Source organism: Lampris incognitus, chromosome 5 (genome assembly GCF_029633865.1).
Source record: "Lampris incognitus isolate fLamInc1 chromosome 5, fLamInc1.hap2, whole genome shotgun sequence".
NCBI lineage: Eukaryota > Metazoa > Chordata > Actinopteri > Lampriformes > Lampridae > Lampris > Lampris incognitus.
In genome coordinates, this window is record NC_079215.1 from 67504865 (window position 1) to 67529679 (window position 24815).

The 24815-nt window shown below is 48.1% G+C and overlaps 1 protein-coding gene across 1 annotated transcript in view; it reads left to right on the forward strand.

Annotated features, from left to right (window-relative positions):
- The first annotated feature begins 1631 nt into the window (after nucleotides 1–1631).
- ptk7a (protein tyrosine kinase 7a) overlaps nucleotides 1632–24815 on the forward strand; it is a 35027-nt gene continuing 11843 nt past the window's right edge. Inside the window, exons 1-10 of the mRNA XM_056280264.1 lie at nucleotides 1632–2044; nucleotides 12813–13109; nucleotides 13454–13556; nucleotides 15363–15547; nucleotides 16657–16804; nucleotides 17334–17464; nucleotides 18737–19012; nucleotides 19999–20135; nucleotides 20650–20785; nucleotides 23128–23247. Of these exons, the coding sequence (XP_056136239.1) occupies nucleotides 1993–2044; nucleotides 12813–13109; nucleotides 13454–13556; nucleotides 15363–15547; nucleotides 16657–16804; nucleotides 17334–17464; nucleotides 18737–19012; nucleotides 19999–20135; nucleotides 20650–20785; nucleotides 23128–23247 (1585 nt within the window). The 5' untranslated portion in view covers nucleotides 1632–1992. The remainder of the gene's footprint in view (nucleotides 2045–12812; nucleotides 13110–13453; nucleotides 13557–15362; nucleotides 15548–16656; nucleotides 16805–17333; nucleotides 17465–18736; nucleotides 19013–19998; nucleotides 20136–20649; nucleotides 20786–23127; nucleotides 23248–24815) is intronic.

Here is a 24815-nt window from a genome sequence, read left to right on the forward strand (position 1 = left end):
AGTGGCCAGTGAGTGTATATGTGATATTGTACCGTATTATATATGATATATGTTATATGTGATATTGTATGATATTGTACCGTATTATATGACATATGTTATATTGTACCGTATTATATATGATATATGTTGTATGATATTGTACCGTATTATATGATATATATGTTATATTGTCTGATATTGTACCGTATTATATATGATATATATGTTATATTGTCTGATATTGTACCGTATTATATATGATATATATGTTATATTGTATGATATTGTACCGTATTATATATGATATATGTTATATTGTATGATATTGTACCGTATTATATATGATATATATATGTGATATCGTATGATATTGTACTGTCTTATATGATATTCGGTTATGTTATGTGACATCGTACCGCATGGTAACATTTCGAGGTCCGGCTCGCCAGGTTCTGGTGTGCTGTGGCTCTCCGCAGCTGGCACGCCGGTGTAAGGTGACGTGGTTGGTTCCGGTCCGCATGACATCGCCCGGAGTGCGCCTGTAACGGCTTTGTCGGGTGTTCAATATCGGAAATGCTGGTTTGTATCATCTGTGGCTGTTTGGACCAGTCACTCACAGCCTGCATTTCAACCCTCCACTTCTCTGCAAACTCAACAACAACAACAACAACAACAGCAACACAATCAAACGCACTCTTGCCAGTGTGCGCTAACAGCGTCCACCTTTTGTGCAGGGACTGGTTCAGTGACGTCAGCTCGGCTTCAGCGTTTGTGACTTCGGCGCCTGTTTGCGTGGCTAACGTGTTGTTGCAACCGCCTGAACTTATTTAAAACGTGTTTCTGTCACACGCGGCCAATAAAAGAACTCGTGCATATTATGGACGACACGTTTTCTTAACGTTCACGGTACACCCCCCCCCCACACACACACGCGGAGAGACGCACACACACACACAACACACACACACACACGCAACACATGCAAAGACGCGCGCACACACACACACACACACGCAACACATGCAAAGACGCGCACACACAAAAACACACAAACAAACACAAAAGACGCACGCAACACAAGCAAAGACGCGCACACACAAAAACACACAGACAAACACAAAAGACGCACGCAACACAAGCAAAGACATGCGCAGGCACAGACACACACACACACACACAACGACATGCGCACGCAACACAAGCAAAGACATGCGCAGACACACACACACACACACACACACAAAGACATGCGCACGCAACACAAGCAAAGACATGCGCAGGCACACAAACACACACAAAGACATGCGCAGGCACACACACACACACACACACACACACAACACAAGCAAACACAAGCAAAGACGCGCACACACAAACAACACACAAACACGCACAAACACGCATGCAACACAAGCAAAGACATGCGCACACACACACACACACACACACACACACACAAAGACATGCGCACGCAACCCATACAAAGACGCGCGCACACAAAAACACGCAAACAAACACAAAAGACGCACGCAACACAAGCAAAGACGCGCGCGCGCACACCGGAAGCTGCGCGTGCGGCAGGCGCTCGGGAGAGCGCGTCGCCGTCTGTCTCGTTCAACAGTTTTTGTGCGTTATAAAGATGCTGTGTGTGTGTGTGTGTGTTAAGCGTCGGGGCTGCTGATGGCAGAATAAAGTCCTCGGAACGCTTCCGTCGATGTGTTCCGTCTGATCCGGTCTCAGCAGAAGATAAACCAGTTTACCGAAGTCGGGACTCGGGATTCAGAGTTAAATCAAAGTTGTTGGGCTTGGAGATCCGGACGGTAACGGGCACTGTTTACACTCGGAACCGGAATCGGGTTTGGGTCTTAAGTTTCCCATCTTGAATTGTGGGTTTTTTCCCGTCTTTTTTTTTTCTTCCTCCCGCGGCTCCGTCTGTTTTATACCCGGAGACGACAGCTCCGGCCCGGGCTTGGCTGCGCTGCGGCGCCCGGCGGGGGGAGCGAGGCCGCCATGTTGGCTGCTGCTGCTGCGGCTGCGCTCGTCAGCCTGCTTCTCGTCCGAGGTAAGCTAGCTACTCACTTAGCTTTAGCATGTCCCCTCTTTTTAACGTAAGGGAAGCTAGCTACTAACTTGGCTTTAGCATGTCCCAGATAGGTTAACGTAAGGGAAGCTAGCTACTTGGCTTTAGCATGTCTCAGCTAGGTTAATTTAGGTAAGCTAGCTACTCTCTTGGCGTTAGCATGTCCCCGCCAGGATAACGTAAGGGAAGCTAGCTGCTCACTTGGCTTTAGCATGCCCCAGCTAGGTTAATTTAGGTAAGCTAGCTACTCACTTGGCGTTAGCATGTCCCCGCTAGGATAATGTAAGGGAAGCTAGCTGCTCACTTGGCTGTAGCATGCCCCAGCTAGGTTAATTTAGGTAAGCTAGCTACTCTCTTGACGTTAGCATGCCCCAGCTAGGTTAATTTAGGTAAGCTAGCTACTCACTTGGCGTTAGCATGTCCCCGCCAGGATAACGTAAGGGAAGCTAGCTACTCTCTTGGCGTTAGCATGCCCCCGCTAGGTTAATTTAGGTAAGCTAGCTACTCTCTTGGTGTTAGCATGTCCCCGCCAGGATAACGTAAGGGAAGCTAGCTACTCTCTTGGCGTTAGCATGCCCCCGCTAGGTTAATTTAGGTAAGCTAGCTACTCTCTTGGCGTTAGCATGTCCCCGCTAGGTTAATTTAGGTAAGCTAGCTACTCACTTGGCGTTAGCATGCCCCCGCTAGGTTATCGAAACCAGCTCTCCGCTCTTAATCAAATTTACCCAAATAAAGCTGCTGTGTTTGTTTGTTTGTGTGCTTATGCTGTCTATATAAACGTCATTTCTACAGCACACTCATCCTGCGTTAAAGCGTTGCATTGGAATACAAGAAATGTGCTAGTTATGATTGATTAATTAGATTTTTCCAGCGTTTTCTGTTACTTTGTGTCGTCTTACAGTGTAATTACAATGCGTTACCTTGACGGGTTTTGCGTTTTGCTGTTCTTTGTGAAATTTTAGTTTGAAACCTTCTTGTTTTTTCCCCCCCATCTACTGTGATTAATGAGAACAGAACAGGTCATTCTAACTTCATATGAAGAAGCCGTCAAGAGTTCTGCGAGATTCCCCCCCCCCCCGTTGACAGCACACTAAACATGAGAACATGCTGTAGGAAACCAAAACATGCTTTCATCGGTTGTGTATTTTCGGTGTCACTTGGGGCTGAAAAAGTAAATCTGGTTCCTGATGGTTCACTTTTGTCTCTTTGGAGAAAATGAATGGACCAACCGGACCGACAATAGTCTATTCATATAACTGGACCTACAGTAATAATATATAATAGCAATGATATACATTAATGTTTTTTATTAAGATTTAATTTCTATGTGGTTCACATGGATGAAGGGCAGTGAAACACCAGTTTGTCGGATCTGTGGATCTTTACTGTCAGATGGAATCATATCAGGAGACAGAAGAAAACAAAACTGAGCATCGGGTTTGATCCCTAACTACACTATTTAAAAACGACCCCTTTCAGATTAGGCTCACACAGAGTTAATATGCTGCTATCGAAACACAAACAAACAGTCCACCATGATGCTCAGTTTGAGGCAAATCATTAAAGAAAGTGAAAAAACAAAATGGCTGCTTACCACAGACACCGAGTTAATGCATGCAAACTGTTAGAGGTGTGGGGGGGATAGTCTGTGGAGATGAAAGTGGGGAAACGGGAGACACTTGGCAGGTAGTTGAGGAGCCTCAGATCTCAGCGGGGAGTCGGTTTCTTTGTCCGGGAGAAAAACGTCATTGTGGGAATGAATGAGAGAGCGGCCAAAACATCTTTATGTTTGTCAGGGGAGTTCATGGTCCCAACAAAAACACTCGTTCTGTTTGATGTAGTCCCTCTATGGGGATATCTTCATTATTTCGTCACAGGACGTTGCCTCAGTTCATCTGGACACAACATTTATTGAGAGAAACGTTTCTTCGCTCATCTAAATGACCTCTTCAGTCTGACTGCAGGAATCCCCACCCTTATAAACAGTACAGTTGCATAATGACCGAAACCAACTACCGGTTTCATATGCAAATTACCGTGACCATTAACTAGAGTTACAATGGTCATGTGTACTATTCACAGAGGATTGTGGAATAGCTGCAATCACAGCATTATAAGATGGTGACAGATGTACTCGATTCAGGGATGGTCGTTCCCTCTTCACATAGATGGCCTGTTTGACTCCCCGTTCAAACCAGCGTTCCTCCCTATCCAGGATGTGTACATCCTCCTCCTTGAAAGAGTGGCCACTGGCCTGTAGATGGTGTAGACTGTGGAGTCCTGGTCTGTAGATGGTGTAGACTGCGGAGTTCTGGTCTGACGTGTTAGCTCTCCTGTGTTGTGTCATCCTCTTGGCCAGTGTGTGTTTAGTTTCCCCAGTGTACAAGTCACGGCAATCCTCCTGGCACTTAACAGCATACACTATAATACTCTGTTTTTGCCAGGGGACCCGATCCTTGGGGTGGACCAACTTCTGGCACAGCGACAGCGTGTTTTGGAGTTTGAAAGCAACTGGGACGCAGTGTTTGGAAAATACATGTCTCAACTGTTCCAACACTCCTGCTACATGCAGAATCACCTCTGGTTTGTGCTTAGGCAGCTGTTGTTCTTCTCTCTGTTTGATTGGCTGGGGCACTGTTTGGGGTCTTCCTGGCTTTGACAAACGTTCAGTTAGGATAACCACACTTAACCAGGGCCTGTTAGATGTGGGATGTTTCCTCTTACCCGGCCGCTGTGTCAGTGGGGATGTTGTCAGCTCGGTGGTCCAGCGTCCTAATGACTCCTAGTTTGTGCTCCAGTGGATGATGAGAGTCAAACCTTAAGTATTGATCAGTATGTGTTGGTTTACATTAAACATCAACAATCAAATGTCCCCATCACCAGTTGTAATTTCACAGTGTAAGGCTAACCTGTCATTTTTCCACACCCTCCCTGGTGAACCTGATGTGGTTGTCCACAGAGTTCATGTGGTCGGTGAAATGTGGTACGTCCTGAGATTTAATTTTAACCCAGGTGTTTTCCCACAAATCTGAACCAACGGCTAGTTGGTGTCCCTGGATAGGACATCAGAGCCCACTTCCTCCATGTACAAAGTTGGCCACTACAGGTGAAACTGGGGAACCCATAGCACACCCAAGCCTCAGTCTATAGTGCTGCACAAATGGCTGCACCTCCAGACATCAATCTATCAAGCTCCTGAAGTTTGCGGACAACACCACTGTCATCAGACTAATCTCTGAAGGTGAGGAGTCTGCTTACAGATGGGAGGTGGACCACCTGGTCTCCTGGTGCAGCCAGAACAACCTGGGGCTAAACCCCCTGAAGACAGTGGAGATGGTGGTAGACTTCAAGAGAAGCCCAGCCCCCTGTGTGACTCCCCAGTTACCACTGTGGAGTGATTCCGTTTCCTGGGCACCACCATCTCTCAGGACCTCAAGTGGGAGCTAAACATCACCTCCCTCGTTAATAAAGCACAGCAGAGGAAGTACTTCCTGTGGCAGCTGAAGACATTCAGCTTGCCACGGATAATGATGGTGAATTTCTACACCTCGATCATTGAGTCCATCCTAACTTCCTCCATGACCACCTGGCACACTGCTGCCACCGCTAGGAATCAGGGCGGGCTGCAGCGCATCATTCGCTCTGCAGAAAAGGTGATTGGCTGCCGCCTCCCACCCTGGACACCACCTTTTTGAGACTCTGCCATCTAACAAGAGACCAAGGTCCGTCAGGACCAAAACCTGATGCCACAAGAACAGTTTCTTCCCTGTTGCAGTTGGACTTACCCCCCCCCCCACTCATAGACTTGCTTTTTGCTGTTAATTTTTTCGAGATCTGTTTATATAGATATAGAAATATGTGTGTGTGTGTGTGTGTGTGTGTGTGTGTGTGTACTTGTATATATATAAAACATTTTCCACATTTTTTACTTTTCTTCTCTGTACCTACAACGCCAAGCTAAATTGCTAGTGGATGTAGTGCGTTTGCAAATAAAAGTATCTTATTCTGATTAACAGACTAAACTGACCGTAGCTGTAAATGTGCTGTTGACCTCATTTTAAAGTTACCAATATTGCAAACAATTTAAAAGATAGAAATTTGGCACTCTTATATATTTCGACCCAATGTCTTCTTTATCTTGTTCCATTATAACCTAATAATGATTTCAGTTAGGCCTTCATCAATTCAATGTATTGTCATTAAAAACAATGTGCAGGCACATGTTAAAAATTAAATGAGGGCTGTGACTTCGCCAAACAGTGCAAGACAGACATACACAAACACAGCAAACATAGTATAAGATATGCACAGATGAAGACTAAAAGCTAAAGATAAGTTAAAAAAAACAAAACAACATGAGTATAAACATATTTACAGACATTCAGTGGGTAGCTAGGTTCAGGTGGGCAACAGCTTGGGGAAAGAAACTGTTTCTGAGCCTGGTAGTGCGGGTTCCGAGGCTCCTGTAGCGCCTCCCAGAGGGCAGGGGGGAGAACAGTCCATGGTTGGGGTAGGTGGGATCTCTGCTGATGCTCAGACCCCTTCGAAGGCAGTGTTTGTGATAAATGTCTTATATGGCTGGGAGCTGGGTGCCGGTGATATGCTGGGCCGCCTTGACGACCCGCTGCAGAGCTTTCTGGTCTACTGAGGTGCAGTTGCCGTACCACACTGAGATGCAGCTGGTCAGGATGCTCTCTATGGTGCAGTGGCTAGAAGTTGGTGAGAATTTTGGGGGATAGACAGGCGCTCCTCAGGCTCCTCAGGAAATGCAGGTGTTGTTGGGCCTTTTTCACAAGGGCCTGGGTGTTCGATGTCCAGGAGAGGTCCTCACTGATGTGGACTCTAAGGGATTTAAAGCTGGAGACGCACTCAACTTCCACCCCATTGATGTGTATGGGGGAGTGGCTGCAGCTTCTAGACCTCCTGAAGTCCACTATTAGCTCCTTTGTCTTCTGCACATTGAGGACGAGATTATTGGTAGTGCACCAGGATGTGAGGTGCTGATTCTCATCCCTGTAGGCCGTCTCGTCATTGTTGGTGATCAGTGTTTCCTGATTTTTCTCCTGTGGCCTTTTTTAAAGTTGAAATTGTTGGCCGCTTTGATGGCCGAGCGGAATAAACCGCCGTTCGAAATTGTTTTGCTTCTCCTTGTTTAATCCATAGAAGACATTTTTTCCTTGGTCTGGATAACATGAATCAATTTTACAGTTTCACCAACAAAACCTCTTCCTGTCTTCTTTACCTTCCTTACCTGGGCCTTAACACCTCCCTCTGCAACTGGTTGCTGGACTTCCTCACGGGGAGGCCACAGTCAGTGCAAATTGGCAAGATCTCCTCCAGGACCGTCACGCTGAGCACCGGTGCTCCACAGGCCTGTGTGCTCAGTCCACTCTTGTTCACCCTGCTGACTCATGACTGCACAGCATCATCCACTTCCAACCTCATTATAAAGTTTTCTGATGATACCACAGCGCTAGGTCTCATCAGCAACAACGATGAATCATCATACAGAGCGGAGGTGGATCAACTGGTGACGAGGTGCAAAAATAACAACCTCTTCCTAAACATAGGAAAAACTTGGGAGGTCATTATTGATTTTAGAAAGACCAGCGCCAACCATACCCCTCTGACCATCAATGGAATGGACACGGAGAGAGTCGGCAGTGTTAAGTTCCTGGGAGTTCACATCACAGAGGACCTCTCCTGGTCCTCACATGTCACTGCGCTCTCCAAGAAGGCCCAGCAGCATCTTCACTTCCTGCGGTGTCTGAAGAAGGCGAGTCTCCCCCCACCCATCCTCATCACATTCTACAGAGGCACCATAGAGAGCATTCTAACCAGCTATATCACTGTCTGGCATGGGAACTGCAAGGCCTCCAACCGCAAATCCCTTCGGCCGATAGTGAAGGCAGCTGGCAAGATCATAGGAACTGCTCTCCCATCCATCCAGGCCATCTATGATGCACGGTGCACCCGGAAGGCTCTCAGCATCGTGAAGGACCCCACCCACCCTTCCCACATCCATTTCACCCTCCTACCCTCTGGCAGGAGGTACCGGAGCATCCGTGCTGCCTCCACCAGACTATGCGATAGTTTCATTCCTCAGGCTGTGAGCTTCCTCAACAGCCTGAACTCTTAGACCTTTCACAAAATGACCTTTTGACCGTCTTTCTCACTGTCCATGTCAGGCGAGCTTGTGATGCTTAGGTCTTTTTGCTTTTAAAACACTTTTTGTTTTTAATATTTATTGTGTGTTATTTGTTTTTGTGTGACACTGTGGTCCTTGTGAAACATAATTTCGTTCCCTTGTATGTATGAGACATGCATATGAGGCAATGACAATAGAAGTAGTCTAAGTCTCTTGTCTTTTCACTCATCTCATTTCACTCGTCTCATCATATGTCAAGACGAGTGCGAAACGCTGATTGGTGGATTTTTGTGTCAATCATTAATTTGCCAGGCTGTGTGTGTGGGGGGGGGTGGGTTGATAAATGAAGAAAATACCAAGTTGTATTCATGGCTATTTCTATTTTCTAAGGTTTTATAGATGTTATCAGACAGCATTTATTTAGCTTGTCTGTTTTCTGTGTTTGTGTTCTGCTTCTGAAGGTATTTGGAAATCCTGATTCACACCGTGTGGATTTAGATGGCTGGTTCTCTATTCTCAACTAGATTGTTGTATTTGAATCTTTCTGGTGTTTGGATTTAATTTATTTCTCTCTGTTAGAGTTTGCCTGAGCATCAGTATGAGTTTGAGTTGACTTTCATTCAGCTTTTGGCTGAACACTGGTATGACAAACATCATCGGCCGTCACTTGGGGTCGGGTATGACCGTCCTTCCTCTGGGTCCCTCTGGGTCTTCAGGTGGGTGTAGAGGCTGATCCTGGAGCTGCATAATGTGAGGATGATTGTGCGTGACAGCTTTTTACGTGGAGTGGCTGATGTGCCTGCAGCCACCACACAGTCCTTGGCAGGGGGTGACCAGAGTCCAATGGTAATGGAGAACCAAGAAGATTGGGGACCACTTTCTGTTGCAACCTTCATCCACCTTCACTGCTGTTGTGACCTGGAGAGATCTTCCGCCACTTCCACCATTGTGGCCTGGAGACATCTTCCACCAGTTCCACCATTGTGACCTGGAGACATCTTCCGCCAGTTCCACCATTGTCACCTGGAGACCATTTCCACCATTGTGACCTGGAGATATCTTCCGCCAGTTCCACTATTGTGACAAGGAAGACATCTTCCGCCAGTTCCACCGTTGTGACCTGGAGTCATCTTTCGCCAGTTCCACTGTTGTGACCCGGAGACATCTTCCGCCAGTTCCACCGTTGTGACCCGGAGACATCTTCCACCAGTCCCACCATTGTGACCTGGAGACATGTTCCACCAGTTCAACCGTTGAGGTCTTTGTTGGATCGTGCTTCGTCTGGAACCTCCCCCTTGACCTATCCACCTTGGGCGTGACCCTATCAGGAGCCAAGCTCCGGATGGCATAGCTCTTGGGATTGTTAGTACATACAAGCTTCTTCACCACGACAAGGTGGAGATCCAGGAAAATTACAGCATGTGTGTGTGTGTGTGTGTGTGTGTGTGTGTTAATTTTATGTTTTTAAATGTTATTTATTTTTGAGGTTTCCTCTATAAGGCTTATGCTTTTACATACAGAACATGATAAAATAAAGTTTGGTTGAATAATGGATTACAACTCTTCTCACCAAATGATTGGTGGACTGTCAGACCTGGTCAGGGTGGTGGTTTAGTCAGCAACCCGCAGTCCCAGTTTTCTTCCATGGCTCATTTGTCAGCACCTGTTGCATCTTGTCAGGTCTGACACAGTACCTCACGCTGGGCAGCTGCATCAACATCTCACGTTCTGTTGGTGCTAGTGTCTACACCAGGTCTCTGAGAGTCCTGCTCATGACAAAGTCACGTTTTGTCAGGTGGCTTTAGAGGCCAGTTGGTTTCCTCTCACAGTCCAAACACACTCGTATCAGCTGTACTTGAGATTCTGAATGGTCCGTCTGTATGAATGGGGTGTGTGTGTGCTATAATGGACTGGTGACGTGTCCATGGATGAAGTCTTCCTGCATTCTGTGAAGTGCATACTGGGATAGACTCCAGCACCCCACCACCCTGAATTGGACTATGTAAGGGTGTCCGGGTGGCGTAGCGGTCTACTCCGTTGCCTACCAACACGGGGATCGCCGGTTTGAATCCCCGCGTTACCTCCGGCTTGGTTGGGCGTCCCTACAGACACAATTGGCCGTGTCTGTGGGTGGGAAGCTGGATGTGGGTATGTGTCCTGGTCGCTGCACTAGCGCCTCCTCTGGTTGGTCGGGGCGCCTGTTCGGGGGGGGAGGAGAAACTGGGGGGAATAGCGTGATCCTCCCACGCGCTACGTCCCCCTGGTAACTCCTCACTGTCAGGTGAAAAGCGGCTGGTGACTCCACATGTAGTGGAGAAGACGTGGTAGTCTGCAGCCCTCCCCAGATCAGCAAAAGAGGTGGAGCAGAGACCGGGACGGCCACTGCCGAGACGTTTGTGTGCAACAAAACCCTTTAGCTTCAGGAGTTTGTTTCTGCAACATCACATCTCAACTACGTGTTTCCTTTCCATCAGTCTACAAAACAGTGATTGGACCGTCTACATTTTGGACAGGTCCATCCATCCATTACCCAAACTGCTTATCCTGCTCTCAGGGTCGCGGGGATGCAGGGGCCTATCCCAGCAGTCATTGGGCGGCAGGTGGGGAGACACTCTGGACAGGCCACCAGGCCATCACAGGGCATGGCCTTGAGCCTTTTGACTTAAAATATTTGATTCCTTCTCTAAGTCCAAATGTGCAGCAAATCCACTCCTAATTTCCATCATTACAGATCCACTTTGACTCAGTCCCTAATAGATACTCCTTTTAAAAGCACTCATGATTTGTGTAAATGTAGTGTATTAACTGTTACTCTGTTGTTCAAACGTTGACATGACGTTACATTTGTTGAGTAGTGCATAATGACTTGTTTAGGAAGTGAAACTCAAAATGTGGGACTTGCAAAACAATGACTTGGTCCCACCTCTGGTATAATTATGTATATCTGTATCTACTAACAGGTCCTAATTACATCCACTTAAACACGGGCGGGGGCAGAACCTCAGTCCTGGTGTTACTGGATCTCAGTGCTACATCTGACACAGTCGACTACAACATATGACTTGGACAGGCCCGTCTTTTTGAAATGACTCACTAAGAAGGGGGCCGGGCCAGCTCATAAACACAACCAACTTTCTGTAAACTCACAATGCATTGCGCTCATTTCCTCAATTTCCTAATTCCTCAGCCATGAGAATCAATGTGGATGAGGTTGTAACAAACTGGACTCTGGTCTGGACTCTTAATAAGTCACTTTTCATGAAAATGACTGATGTTTATCTCGTTGCCAGTACCCAGAAGTTTCCATGTTGGGTTTCATTGTTATTCAGTTTGTTGAACACAGCAGCACAGACCAGTGCAGCTAGTACAGCAGTCTGCCTGCAACCTGCCTGCAGCCTGCCTGCAGCCTACTTGCAGCCTGCCAGCAACCTGCCTGCTCTGTCTGGTTGTTTTGGTGTTGGCATCTCCAAAGTGTCAGCAGCCGTCCGTCAGACGGAATGTGTTGCCGTGGAAACCGTTTGCCATGGAATGTGGCCTCCCTGTAGCGGAGAGGGGAGGAGGGAGTCCCCAACATCGTTGCTACAGAAACTAGTGAAGTGAAAGCTGAATCTCATTTGGACACATTTTGTAGTTGAACGTGATACTTTGGCATCGCACAAAACCTGAAACATAAAGAGTGGTTTTGAATATGAATAGGTGTTTCTCTATGTATCAAAAATCTGAACACCCACGTGTGTTAAAAAATGAACATGAGTACTGAAAGAGAGCTTGAGACAGGTATGATGTAAGGAAATGGATTCAGGACCTTTTGTATGGTATGATGGAGCAACGATGTCACTAAAGACGATAATAATAATAATAATAATAACATTTTATAGCAGTTTTCTAGACATCCAAACAAAGCGCTTCACAGTGAAGGGGGTAAATCACTTTAACTTCCACCAATGTGCAGCACCACCTGGGTGGTGCACGGCAGCCATTTTGCACCAGAACGCTCACCACACACCAACTTGAGGTGGAGAGGGAGGAATGATTGAGGAAGTTACATGGGGGGTGATTAGGTGGCCAGATGGAGAGAGCCAGGTGGGGAATGTTGCCACGACGCTGGGGACCCCCCTACTCTTTGTGATAAGTGCCATGGGATCTTTAATGACCACAGTGAGTCAGGACCTTGGTTTAACATGTCATCTGAAGGACGGCATCTCCTACGGCACAGTGTCCCCGTCACTGCACTGGGATTTAAAAAAAATAATGATTAGGCCAGAGGGAAGACTGCCCCCACTGGCCCACCAAGACCCCTTCCAGCAACAACTCAGTTTTCCCAAGAGTTCTCCCATCCAAGTACTAGCACAGTCAGGTGAATGGTAGCATGCCTGCAGGTGGTATGTGAGGAGGGGACTGTAGGGAGAAATTCAGAGTCCCGGTAGCTCGGGGGAAAAAACTGCCTGTTTAGTTTAAGTCGGACCACTGAAACCATCAGATGGAGGAGGACATAGATAACACGAAGATTTAAACACCATGAAATATTGTTGAAAATGTGTTATTCCCAGTAACCAAGATGTTGGCGTGCCTATAAATATTCTCTCTCTCTCTCGCTGTCAGAATCCTCTGTTCACGCCGGGTCCCTGCACTTCACCAAGGAGCCCAAATCCCAGGATGCCTTGCATGGGCGGAGCGCCATGCTGCGCTGCGAGGTCAGTCAGTCAGAAGGTGTCGTCTACAGCTGGCTTCAGAACGGCCAACCAGTGAGTGACTCGGAGCGGCGCTTCCAGAAAGGGGCCAGTCTGAAGTTCTCATCCGTAGATCGCCTCCTGGATGCCGGAACCTTCCAGTGCGTGGCGTCCCTAAGCAGTAGCGGGGAAGAGGCGAGGTCCACCAACGCATCCTTCAACATCAAATGTGAGTGTCTGGTTCGTCACCCGCACCAGTCGACGAAGGAAGATGAAATATTAATCCAGTATTAAACCAGTATACCATCATGTAGTTGAATGTGTGCAGGTAGCTTAGAGATGTGCTGTATTTGTTTATCAGGTATGAAATAGAAGAAATGTTTGACATACATACATATGACCAAGTTTCCTTCCTGGAGACCTGTTAGTTTCTTATATGCAGATATAAGGACATATTCCTTCCTTTTAGCAAGGCAGGAACACGTCCTGCGACTACACACTCCTCCACTCTGACACACTGCCTGTCTTTCCTCCCCTTCCTGACTCTGTGACCTCTGACCTCTGTCCCTCCAGGGCTGGAGAGCAGAGCTGTCGCTCTGATCGAGCCGCAGTTAGAAGAGGAAATTCAGAGCTCCGTCTCTGTTACTCTGAGGTGTGACATCGATGGCCACCCCAGGTCAGAACACACACACACACACACACACAAACACACACACCTGAGCTCCACTGTGCTGCCACCTGTTATCACCTCAGCCAGTTTAGCCAAGTAAATGTCCACATATCAGGAGCTGGAAACCAGTTAACATTAGCTTAGCGTTACAAGACAAAACATCCTGTTGTGAGAAAAAAAATGAATATCTAAGTCAATCCAGAGTACCATGGAGTGCATCAGGACATCAAATGAACTCCACATGCCCCCATGGGTTTGGGGAAAAGACTGTAAACTAGAAAACAATATATAACATGTATTGGAGGAGGCATGTGGTAGTCTGCAGCCCTCCCCGGATCAGCAGAGGCAGTGGAGCAGCAACCAGGATGGCTCGGAAGAGTGGGATAATTGGCTGGTTAAAATTGCGGAGAAAAGGGGGGGAACCCCCCCCCCAAATTAAAAAGAAAAATATGGTGAAACACCAAGATAAAGGAAAACAGGTAAAACAAGTAAAAGAAACACCACACAAGAGCAAAACAATACACAATGTAAACAAAAGCAACATACTACATTAGGGCATTAAATTTGTAGCAAGTGCTATGTTAGCTTCTAGCTTAGTTCAGGCTTGTGGGTTGGTTTAGGCTTGTTGCTTAGTTCAGGCTTGTGGGTTAGTTCAGGCTTGTAGCTTAGTTCAGGCTTGTGGGTTAGTTCAGGCTTGTGGGTTAGTTCAGGCTTGTAGCTTAGTTCAGGCTTGAGGGTTAGTTCAGGCTTGTGGGTTAGTTCAGGCTTGTGGGTTAGTTCAGGCTTGTAGGTTCAGGTTTGTGGGTTAGTTCAGGCTTGTAGCTTAGTTCAGTCTTGTGGGTTAGTTCAGGCTTGTGGGTTAGTTCAGGCTTGTGGGTTAGTTCAGGCTTGTGGGTTAGTTCAGGCTTGAGGGTTAGTTCAGGCTTGTGGGTTAGTTCAGGCTTGTAGGTTCAGGTTTGTGGGTTAGTTCAGGCTTGTAGCTTAGTTCAGTCTTGTGGGTTAGTTCAGGCTTGTAGGTTCAGTCTTGTGGGTTAGTTCAGGCTTGTAGGTTCAGGGTTGTGGGTTAGTTCAGGCTTGTGGGTTAGCTCAGGCTTGTAGGTTCAGGTTTGTGGGTTAGTTCAGGCTTGTAGGTTCAGGCTTGTGGGTTAGTTCAGGCTTGTGGGTTAGTTCAGGTTTGTGGGTTAGTTCAGGCTTGTAGGTTCAGTCTTGTGGGTTAGTTCAGGCTTGTGGGTTAGTTCAGGTTTGTGGGTTAGTTCAGGCTTGTAGGTTCAGGCTTGTGGGTTAGTTCAGGCTTGTAGGTTCAGGCTTGTGGGTTAGTTCAGTCTTGTGGGTTAGTTCAGGCTTGTGGGTTAGTTCAGGTTTGTGGGTTAGTTCAGGCTTGTAGGTTCAGGCTTGTGGGTTAGTTCAGTTTAGTGGGTTAGTTTAGGCTTGTGGGTTAGTTCAGGCTTGTAGGTTCAGGCTTGTGGGTTAGTTCAGGCTTGTGGGTTAGTTCAGGCTTGTGGGCTAGTCCAGGCTTGTGGGTTAGTTCAGGCTTGTAGGTTCAGGGTTGTGGGTTAGTTCAGTCTTGTAGGTTCAGGGTTGTGGGTTAGTTCAGGCTTGTAGGTTCAGGCTTGTAGGTTAGTTTATAAGAGCACATCTGTCAGTACCTAATACCAAAGGAAACGGTGCTTCACATGGCTATTTAAAAGATATTTCTGGGGGTATTTAACTAATTTAACTGTCCATTTAGCAGGAGAACACAGACAGGAACATGCATGAATGCTAGCCGGTGTTAGCCACACTATGCTAATGTGCGGTGTGAATTCCCGCCAGGCCGACGTGTCAGTGGTTCAGAGACGGCGTGCACCTCCAGGAGGAAACTCAACTGATCAACAATAAGGAGCGCACGCTGACGCTGCCTGCCGTTGGTCTCCAAGACAACGGAGTTTACTACTGCTGCGCTAGCAACGCCGCCGGCCACACCTGCAGCAACGCCAACTTCAGCCTGCATATAATCGGTGAGGGGAGAGGGGGGAGGGACTTGTGGATGGGATTTGAACTCTGGACATCGGCGCTTGTCATTGCTCAGGGAAACAGGAAATAGTCAATTTTGTTGACGGGGCGTCCGGGTGGTGTGGCGGTCTATTCTGTTGCCTGCCAACATGGGGATCGCCGGTTTGAATCCCCATGTTACCTCCGGCTTGGCTGGGCGTCCCTACAGACACAATTGGCTGTGTCTGCGGGTGGGGAGCCGGATGTGGGTAAGAGTGGGGTAATTGGCCAAGTAGAATTGGGGAGAAAAAAGGAGAGAGAAAAAAATCCCCAAAAACTATAAATAAATGTTGTTGGCAAAACAATGATGAAAAGTTGTCTTTCTATGAAAACAGAAAAAGAAACTGGCTGAATATAAATTCAACTTTTGTTAGGCCAGATTCAGACTCATTGGAGTTCAGTAGGACGGGACTATTAGTGATGTCACTGTGGTGACAAAAACTGACAGATGTCCCTTCTTTATATGATGGTGTCTAATGACGTTAGGGTTTCTAATATATTTAAAAAAAAAAAAATTTTTCCCCTGTTTTTCTCCCCAATTGTATCCGGCCAATTACGCCACTCTTCTGAGCCATCCTGGTCTCTGCTCCTCCCCCTCTGCTGATCCCGGGAGGGCTGCAGACTACCACATGCCTCCTCCTATACATGTGGAGTCACCAGCTGCTTCTTTTCACCTGACAGAGAGGAGTTTCACCAGGGGGACGTAGCAAGTGGGAGGATCACGCTACCCCCCCCCCCCCCCCAGTTCCACCTCCCACCTGAACAGGCACCCCAAATGACCAGAGGAGGTGCTAATGCAGCGACCAGGACACACACCCCACATCCGGCTTTCCACCTGCAGACAACAATTGTGTCTGTAGGGATGCCCGACCAAGCTGGCGGCAACACGGGGATTCGAACCGGCGATCCCCGTGTTGGTAGGCAACGGAATAGACCGCCACGCCACCCGGATGCGGGTTTCTTATTATTTTGTGTGTTATTGTTTTTTGTCAATGTCGCCTTAACATGAACCACATTACGAATGCTGCCAATTGGTTGATTGTCGTGTTTCCTTTGTTTATTTTGTTAAACCCAGATGAGAGCACCCCTCGGCCGGTGGTGGTCCCAGAGAGCTTGGTGGTCTTCAGGAACCAGGCCGCTCTGCTCAACTGCCTCTTCACTGCTCAGCCTCCACCCAAACTCAGCTGGTACCATGAAGATGAACCGGTCACAAACAAGTCACGGTTCGTGTGTGTGTGTGTGTGTGTGTGGAAGTAGAAGTCTCTATACAGTCAAATCTTAATTCAGCTTGAAATTAAAGGGAAACTTAACTGATTTTCAGCAGCCTCACCTCTCTCTATGTGGGACAGGGATAACATGAAAAGACTTGCCGGTGCTGCTGATGGTTTCTGCCTCTCTGGAGGCAGTGAGGGACATATCATGACGTTACTTGTTGGCCTAGAAACTAAATACATCCCAGCAGGGTTTCTAATACTTAAATCCAGTATTTCCCACATGATTTTTGTGGGGACCCACTTTTTAAAAAGGACAAACTATCCCGACCCAGTTCATGAAAGGCTTATCTACGAATCATGAGAAGAGAGAATCTGTGCGTAGAGGAACACTTCTGACTAAGTGTTTAAACAGAAGCCACTGAGAGGAAGTCATACCCTCACACACGTCCTTCCGAATGCCGAGGCTCAGACCCATAGTGGTCCAGAAGGTAAATCCAGTACTAAACACCATCATTCCCATCACCCTCTGCTCCCACAGGCTGTTCCTGCTGAGTAACGGCTCCCTGCTGATCAGCCAGGTCAAACCCAGAAATACCGGCCTGTATAAATGTGTCGCAACCGCGGAGAGAGGAGCGCCTGTTAGCGTGGAGGCAACGGTCAGGATAGCAGGTGAAATCAAATCAACAGCCTACACAGACAATGAAACAAACTGTTTTGGCGTGTGTGTGTGTGTATGTGTGGGTGGCAGGTAGACAGGCACCTTTGAGGATCCCATGTGAGTCAGCATTTAGACCTCCACAAACTTGTGTGATTTGACATATGTCCAAATGAAAGGGGACTATGGCCGGGTATTTTTATTAGCATGTGGACATCAGGCGTCCGGGTAGCGTGGTGGTCTATTCCGTTGCCTACCAACACAGGGCTCGCCAGTTCAAATCCCCATCTTACCTCCGGCTTGGTCGGGTGTCTGCGGGTGGGAAGCCGGATGTGGGTATGTGTCCTGGTCACTGCACTAGCACCTCCTCTGGTCGTTCCTGTTCGGGGGGATAGGGAACTGGGGGGGAATAGTGTCAGGTGAAAAGAAGCGGCTGGTGACGCCACATGTATTGGAGAAGGCATGTGGTAGTCTGCAGCCCTCCCCGGATTGACAGAGGGGGTGGAGCAGTGACCAGGACGGCTCAGAAGAGTGGGGTAATTGGCTGGATACAACCGGGAAAGAAAGGGGAAACATCTAAAAGAAAAAAAGAATGTGGACCGACCCTCACCTATGGTCATGAGCTCTGGGTAGTGACCGAAAGGGTGAGATGGCGGATACAAGCAGCTGAAATGAGTTTCCTCCATAGGGTGTCTGGGCTCAGCCTTAGAGATAGGGTGAGGAGCTCGGACATCCAGAGGGAGCTCGGAGTAGAGCCGCTGCTCCTTCGCGTCGAAAGGAGCCAGTTGAGGTGGTTCGGGCAACTGATTAGGATGCCTCCTGGGTTCCTTCCTTTGGAGGTTTACCGGGCACGGCCAACTGGGAGGAGACCCCGGGGTAGGCCCCAAAACTCGCTGGAGGGACTACATGTCCAGTCTTGCCTGGGAACATCTTGGGATCCCCCAGGAGGAGGTGGAGGGCGTTGCTGGGGAGAGGGATGTCTGCCCTACTTAGCTTGCTGCCACCGCGACCTGACCCCAGAGAAGCGGCTGAAGATGAATGAATGAATAAGTGACTGAATGAAGATACAATATATACAAGTATGTTGTATTAGATTTTATTAGATGAAATTAAATTTGAATGAGTTAGATTAGATTAGCAGCAGGGGGTGTGCAGGCTTTCAGACAGGCTTGAGAACCATTGTGTTAAACCAGTTATACTACAGTGTGTGGGCAGAAAGACCAGCAGTCTGTGTTGCTGGTTTGTGGTTCTGTTTGTGTGTAAACCTGTTTGTCCTCTGCTGACAGAGTTGGAGGACTTTGGGCTCGCCTACCCGAGGGTCTTTGAGCCCAACACCCTACAGAGCATTACTTGCAGTCCCCCGCGGGCGTTCCCGCCGCCCCGGGTTTGGTGGGAACATGGGGGGGAGCGGGTTCCGGCAGAGTCAAACCAGAGTCGGGTCTACCACGATGATCTGAACCTGGTGTTTAATCCCATCCTGAAAGACGACGCTGGCTCCTACACCTGTGTGGTCCAGAACTTGGCCGGGACCAGGAAGCAGGAGATAGCTGTCATGGTGGCTTGTGAGTATTATGGACTGGAGAAATGCCAACATCTTAACACATGGTTTAAATGTCCCTTCGTAGGCTCCTGTCCCTGAGGAGCTCAGGCAAATAAACTCTGTCCTCTTTCAAAACCCTCGTAAGAACTCATGCTTATAGACCGGTCATGTTATTAGCCTGTTAGGTTTTTATGTTCTTAATCTTGCCCCACTTTTTGTTTTTGTTCTGTTATTTCATCTGTTCTTGTTTCATCTAATTTGTGTTTGTTCTTAAAAGTCCTTTCGTGGTTTTGAAAAGTGCAGTGTTAATCATTTTGCAACTCTGTGTAAAATAAAAACACAAGTTAACATGAGTAGGGGTGTAAGAAAATACTGATACTCTCGAGTATCGCGATGTTATTTTCTGTGATACTATATCGTTTCTCAAAACCACTGTATCCATTTTTAATTGTTTACATGTAAAGGTTCGTGACGTGACAAACATTTTGTGTTGTGTGTAACCCCACGACCGCTAGACAACAGTGTTGTAATCTGTCTTCAGCCATGTGACTCTTCCACTCCAACCCAACAACGTAAACTGAGACAGGAAATAGCATAAGCACAAAGAACACACACCTATGAAGTCACAGTATATCACGATATATTGAATTGTAACCCCTGTATAGTGATACGTATTGTATCGCCACGTTCTCACCAGTACACAACCCAACACATGAGAGACTACTCTAAAGCTGGAAGCCTGTGAGAGTCTCAGAATATCAAAAAGCAACTAAGAGTATCTGCATGTTCAGGAGTATCAAGTGGGCAAAGTGAAGGCCAGGTCTTTGGCTGTGGTACAGTGTGCAGAAGTGATTTGAATTGTTCTTAGCAAACGAAACAAAGCTAGTGAACAGTAAGTATTGCAGCTTGTTGTGATGCCACACTGATGCCGGCACCTCACAGTGCTGAGTGACACAGCAGTAATGGTCAGGCTCAAGCTAGTGCTAATGCAGCTCTCATTTCTATTAGCTCCTCCAGAGTGGCTAAAGGGGCCGGAGGACAGCCAACTGGAAGAGGGTCAGCCCGGCTTCCTGCACTGCCACGCCCAGGCCACGCCCCCGCCCACGGTCACATGGTACCGCAACGCACTAGCCATCAACCAAGAGGTCAGCAGTGGTTTTCTTGCAAGGTTATCTTGGGCGGCACGGTGGCGCAGTGGTTAGCGCTGTTGCCTCACAGCAAGAAGGTCCTGGGTTCGAACCCCCATGTTGTCCAACCTTGGTGGTCATCTCAGGTCGTCCTCTATGTGGAGTTTGCACGTTCTGCCCGTGTCTGTTGTGGGTTTTCTCCGGGTGCTCCGGTTTCCCCCACCATCAAAAGAAACATGCATGTTTGGGTTAATACTCCTGTCTGTGCCCCTGACCGAGGCATGGCAAGATGATGTTGGTCGCCGGGTGCTGCACGGCGGCTGCCCACTGCTCCTAGCTACACAGCTAGGATGGGTTACATGTAGAGTGTAATTTCCCTGCGGGGATCAAAGTATTTCAAAGTCAAAGGTCAGCATGGACAACTAAATTCTAGACCTTTTTTGCATGTAAAATCTCTAGGGTTGTGGCTTTAACCTTTTGACTGGTTAGCCGGTTAATCCTAATGTCGCCATGGTTACTGTCTCACCTGCAGGATGTGCGTTATAAGCTTTTTCCTAACGGGACACTGCGGATCAACAGCGTAGAGGTCTTCGACCGCCACGTCTACGTTTGTCAAAGCCAGAATGCCGCCGGGCGACTGGAAGGCCATGCCAGAGTCTACGTACTGGGTACGGATCTGTGTGGACGTGGGTGTGTTTTGCAGTATTTCAGATATTAAACCTAACTTCTTGCTAGGATAGGACGGACTTACTCCTTACTTGTTGAGGTGTGGGGATCGTCTTAATAGCCGTATTGTGGGAGCGACTTGTGCCTGGCTCAGTGTTGTTGGTGGAGTCTATCAATGTTTGGGTGGGGTTTATCAATGCCAAGCCAGAATTCTGCTGTAGATTTAGTTCAGTTCATTTGGACACGTCTGAGAGAGAAACATTTCATCACGGTGGCACTGTGGTTAGCGCTGTCGCCTCACAGCAAGAAGGTCCTGGGTTTGAACCCCGGGGTTGTCCAACCTTGGGGGGGGGGGGTTCATCCCAGGTCATCCTCTGTGTGGAGTTTGCATGTTCTCCCCATGTCTGTGGTGGGGTTTCTCCGGGTGCTCCGGTTTCGCCAACCATCAAAAGAAACGTGCATGTTAGGGTTAATACTCCTGTCTGTGCCCCTGACCAAGGCCATGGGAAAAGAACTGGAGTTGGTCTCCGGGCACAGCATGAAGGCGGCAGCCTGCTGCTCCTAGCTACACAGATCCCAGCTAGGATGACTTCTTCAGTCTCAACTGGCTACAGGTGTCCCCACCCTTATAAACAATACAGTGACTGCAGGTGTCCCCACCCTTATAAACAACACACTGACTGCAGATGTCCCCACCCTTATAAACAATACAGTGACTGCAGGTGTCCCCACTCTTATAAACAATACAGTGGCTGCAGGTGTCCCCACCCTTATAAACAATACCGAGACTGCAGGTGTCCCCACCCTTATAAACAATACAGTGACTGCAGGTACCCCACCCTTATAAACAATACAGTGACTGCAGGTGTCCCCACCCTTATAAACAATACAGTGACTGCAGGTGTCCCCACCCTTATAAACAATACAGTGACTGCAGGTGTCCCCACCCTTATAAACAATACAGTGACTGCAGGTGTCCCCACCCTTATAAACAACACAGTGACTGCAGATGTCCCCACCCTTATAAACAATACAGTGACTGCAGGTGTCCCACCCTTATAAACAATACAGTGACTGCAGATGTCCCCACCCTTATAAACAATACAGTGACTGCAGATGTCCCCACCCTTATAAACAACACAGTGACTGCAGATGTCCCCACCCTTATAAACAATACAGTGACTGCAGGTGTCCCCACTCTTATAAACAATACAGTGGCTGCAGGTGTCCCCACCCTTATAAACAATACCGAGACTGCAGGTGTCCCCACCCTTATAAACAATACAGTGACTGCAGGTGTCCCCACCATTATAAACAATACAGTGACTGCAGGTGTCCCCACCCTTATAAACAATACAGTGACTGCAGGTGTCCCCACCCTTATAAACAATACAGTGACTGCAGGTGTCCCCACCCTTATAAACAATACAGTGGCTGCAGGTGTCCCCACTCTTATAAACAATACAGTGACTGCAGGTGTCCCCACCCTTATAAACAATACAGTGACTGCAGGTGTCCCCACCATTATAAACAATACAGTGACTGCAGGTGTCCCACCCTTATAAACAATACAGTGACTGCAGGTGTCCCCACCCTTATAAACAATACAGTGGCTGCAGGTGTCCCCACCCTTATAAACAATACAGTGGCTGCAGGTGTCCCCACTCTTATAAACAATACAGTGACTGCAGGTGTCCCCACCCTTATAAACAATACAGTGGCTGCAGGTGTCCTCACCCTTATAAACAATACAGTGACTGCAGGTGTCCCCACCTTTATAAAAAATACAGTGACTGCAGGTGTCCCCACCCTTATAAACAATACAGTGACTGCAGGTGTCCCCACCCTTATAAACAATACAGTGACTGCAGGTGTCCCCACCCTTATAAACAATACAGTGACTACAGGTGTCCCCACCCTTATAAACAATACAGTGACTGCAGGTGTCCCCACCCTTATAAACAATACAGTGACTGCAGGTGTCCCCACCCTTATAAACAATACAGTGACATGACGACCCAAACCAGCGACCACTTCCATATACAAATTGCTGTGACCATTAACTAGAGTTACAATAGTCATGTGTAATATTCACAGAGAGTTGGGGAATAGTTGCAATCACAGCATTGTAAGATGGCGACAGATATACTCTTACACAAGCTGTTCTGACTAACCAGGTGTGTGTCTGGTCACTGGTCCACAAGCTGTTCTGACTAACCAGCTGTGGGTCAGACCACTGTGTGGTACGTGTGATTGCGTGTGTGTGCACATTTCTATGCATCCGTTTGTGTGTTTCAGGTGGTCATAAGTCTTAATGAGTGATGTTTGTTTGCGATTGTTCCAGAGAAGTTGAAGTTCACCCCAACCCCTCAGCCCTCCCAGTGTCTGGAGCTGGATAAAGAGGCGGTGGTCCAGTGCTCTGCCACGGGCCGCTTGACTCCCAGCATCCACTGGAGCAGAGCAGGTGAACGACACATTTTGCACCTTTGACACATTCAATTGATGAAAGAGGAAAATGAACCTGCTGTGTGTTTGTCAGTCTGTTTCTGGCCGGACTGGACTGGCGGGCCAGCCCTACAAACGCAGATGTCGCTGAGAGACCATGTGTAGATGTGTGTTTCAGGTGGTCACAGCAAGAGACTGACTGAGGAACCATATTTAGAGCGACTGACTGAGTGATCATGTTTGACACGACTGCTTCCTGGATGGTCACAGCGACAGACTTACTGAGGGCCGGACTGGACCGGTGGGCCAGCCCTACAAACGCAGATATCCCTGAGAGACCATGTGTAGATCGACAGACTGACTGAGGGACCGTATTTAGAGCGACTGACTGAGTGATCATGTTTGACACACGACTGCTTCCTGGATGGTCACAGCGACAGACTTACTGAGGGCCGGACTGGACCGGTGGGCCAGCCCTACAAACGCAGATATCCCTGAGAGACCATGTGTAGATCGACAGACTGACTGAGGGACCGTATTTAGAGCGACTGACTGAGTGATCATGTTTGACACGACTGGTTCCTGGATGGTCACAGCGACAGACTTACTGAGGGCCGGACTGGACTGGCGGGCCAGCCCTACAAACGCAGATATCCCTGAGAGACCATGTGTAGATCGACAGACTGACTGAGGGACCGTATTTAGAGCGACTAACTGAGTGATCATGTTTGACACGACTGGTTCCTGGATCAGGTTGTCACCGAAGTCACATGACGTCGTCACATGAAGTTGTCGGTGAACACGGAAGTGAAAGTTTCCCTGCTGACTGTTGAAGCTGCGCAGCGGTTCCTGCTCATTCCAGATTTATCGCACGTTAGTTAGCGGAATCTATTCCTGCTCGTGGATACTATACTGAAACACTAAGACGATACATGTGGAGTCGTCAGCCGCTTTGTTTCATCTGACAGTGAGGAGTTTCACCAGGGGGATGTAGTGCATAGGAGGATCACGCTATTCCCCCCAGTTCCCCCTCCCCCCCGAACAGGCGCCCTGACCCACCAGAGGAGGCGCTAGTGCAGCGACCAGGACACACACCCACATCCAGCTTCTCACCCGCAGACACGGCCAATTGTGTCTGTAGGGACGCCCGACCAAGTTGGAGGTAACACGGGGATTTGAACCGGTGATCCCCGTGTTGGTAGGCAACAGAATAGACCGCTACGCTACCCGGACGCCCCAGAAGAGAAAACCGCTCTCCATGCGCCGAGAGGCATGAGGGAGAGCGCACAGTTGGAGCACCCCAAATAACAACATGGAGGGGGGGGCACCCAGGTGGCTCACCTGGTAGAGTGCATACCACATAAGGCATAATCCTTACCTCGGCAGCCTGGGTTCGAATCCAACCAAGTTCTCTTTCAAATCAAGCATTCCGAGATATGAGTGAAAGTATTGTTCTTGCAACTGTTTTCTTTTTATTTGCCGGAACCTAGCTTAACCATGTCATGTGATATGCTGCTTCAGTACACTTTAACAACACATATTACTGGGACCACTGCAGAAAGTTGCAGTTGAGCATTTAATATCAAG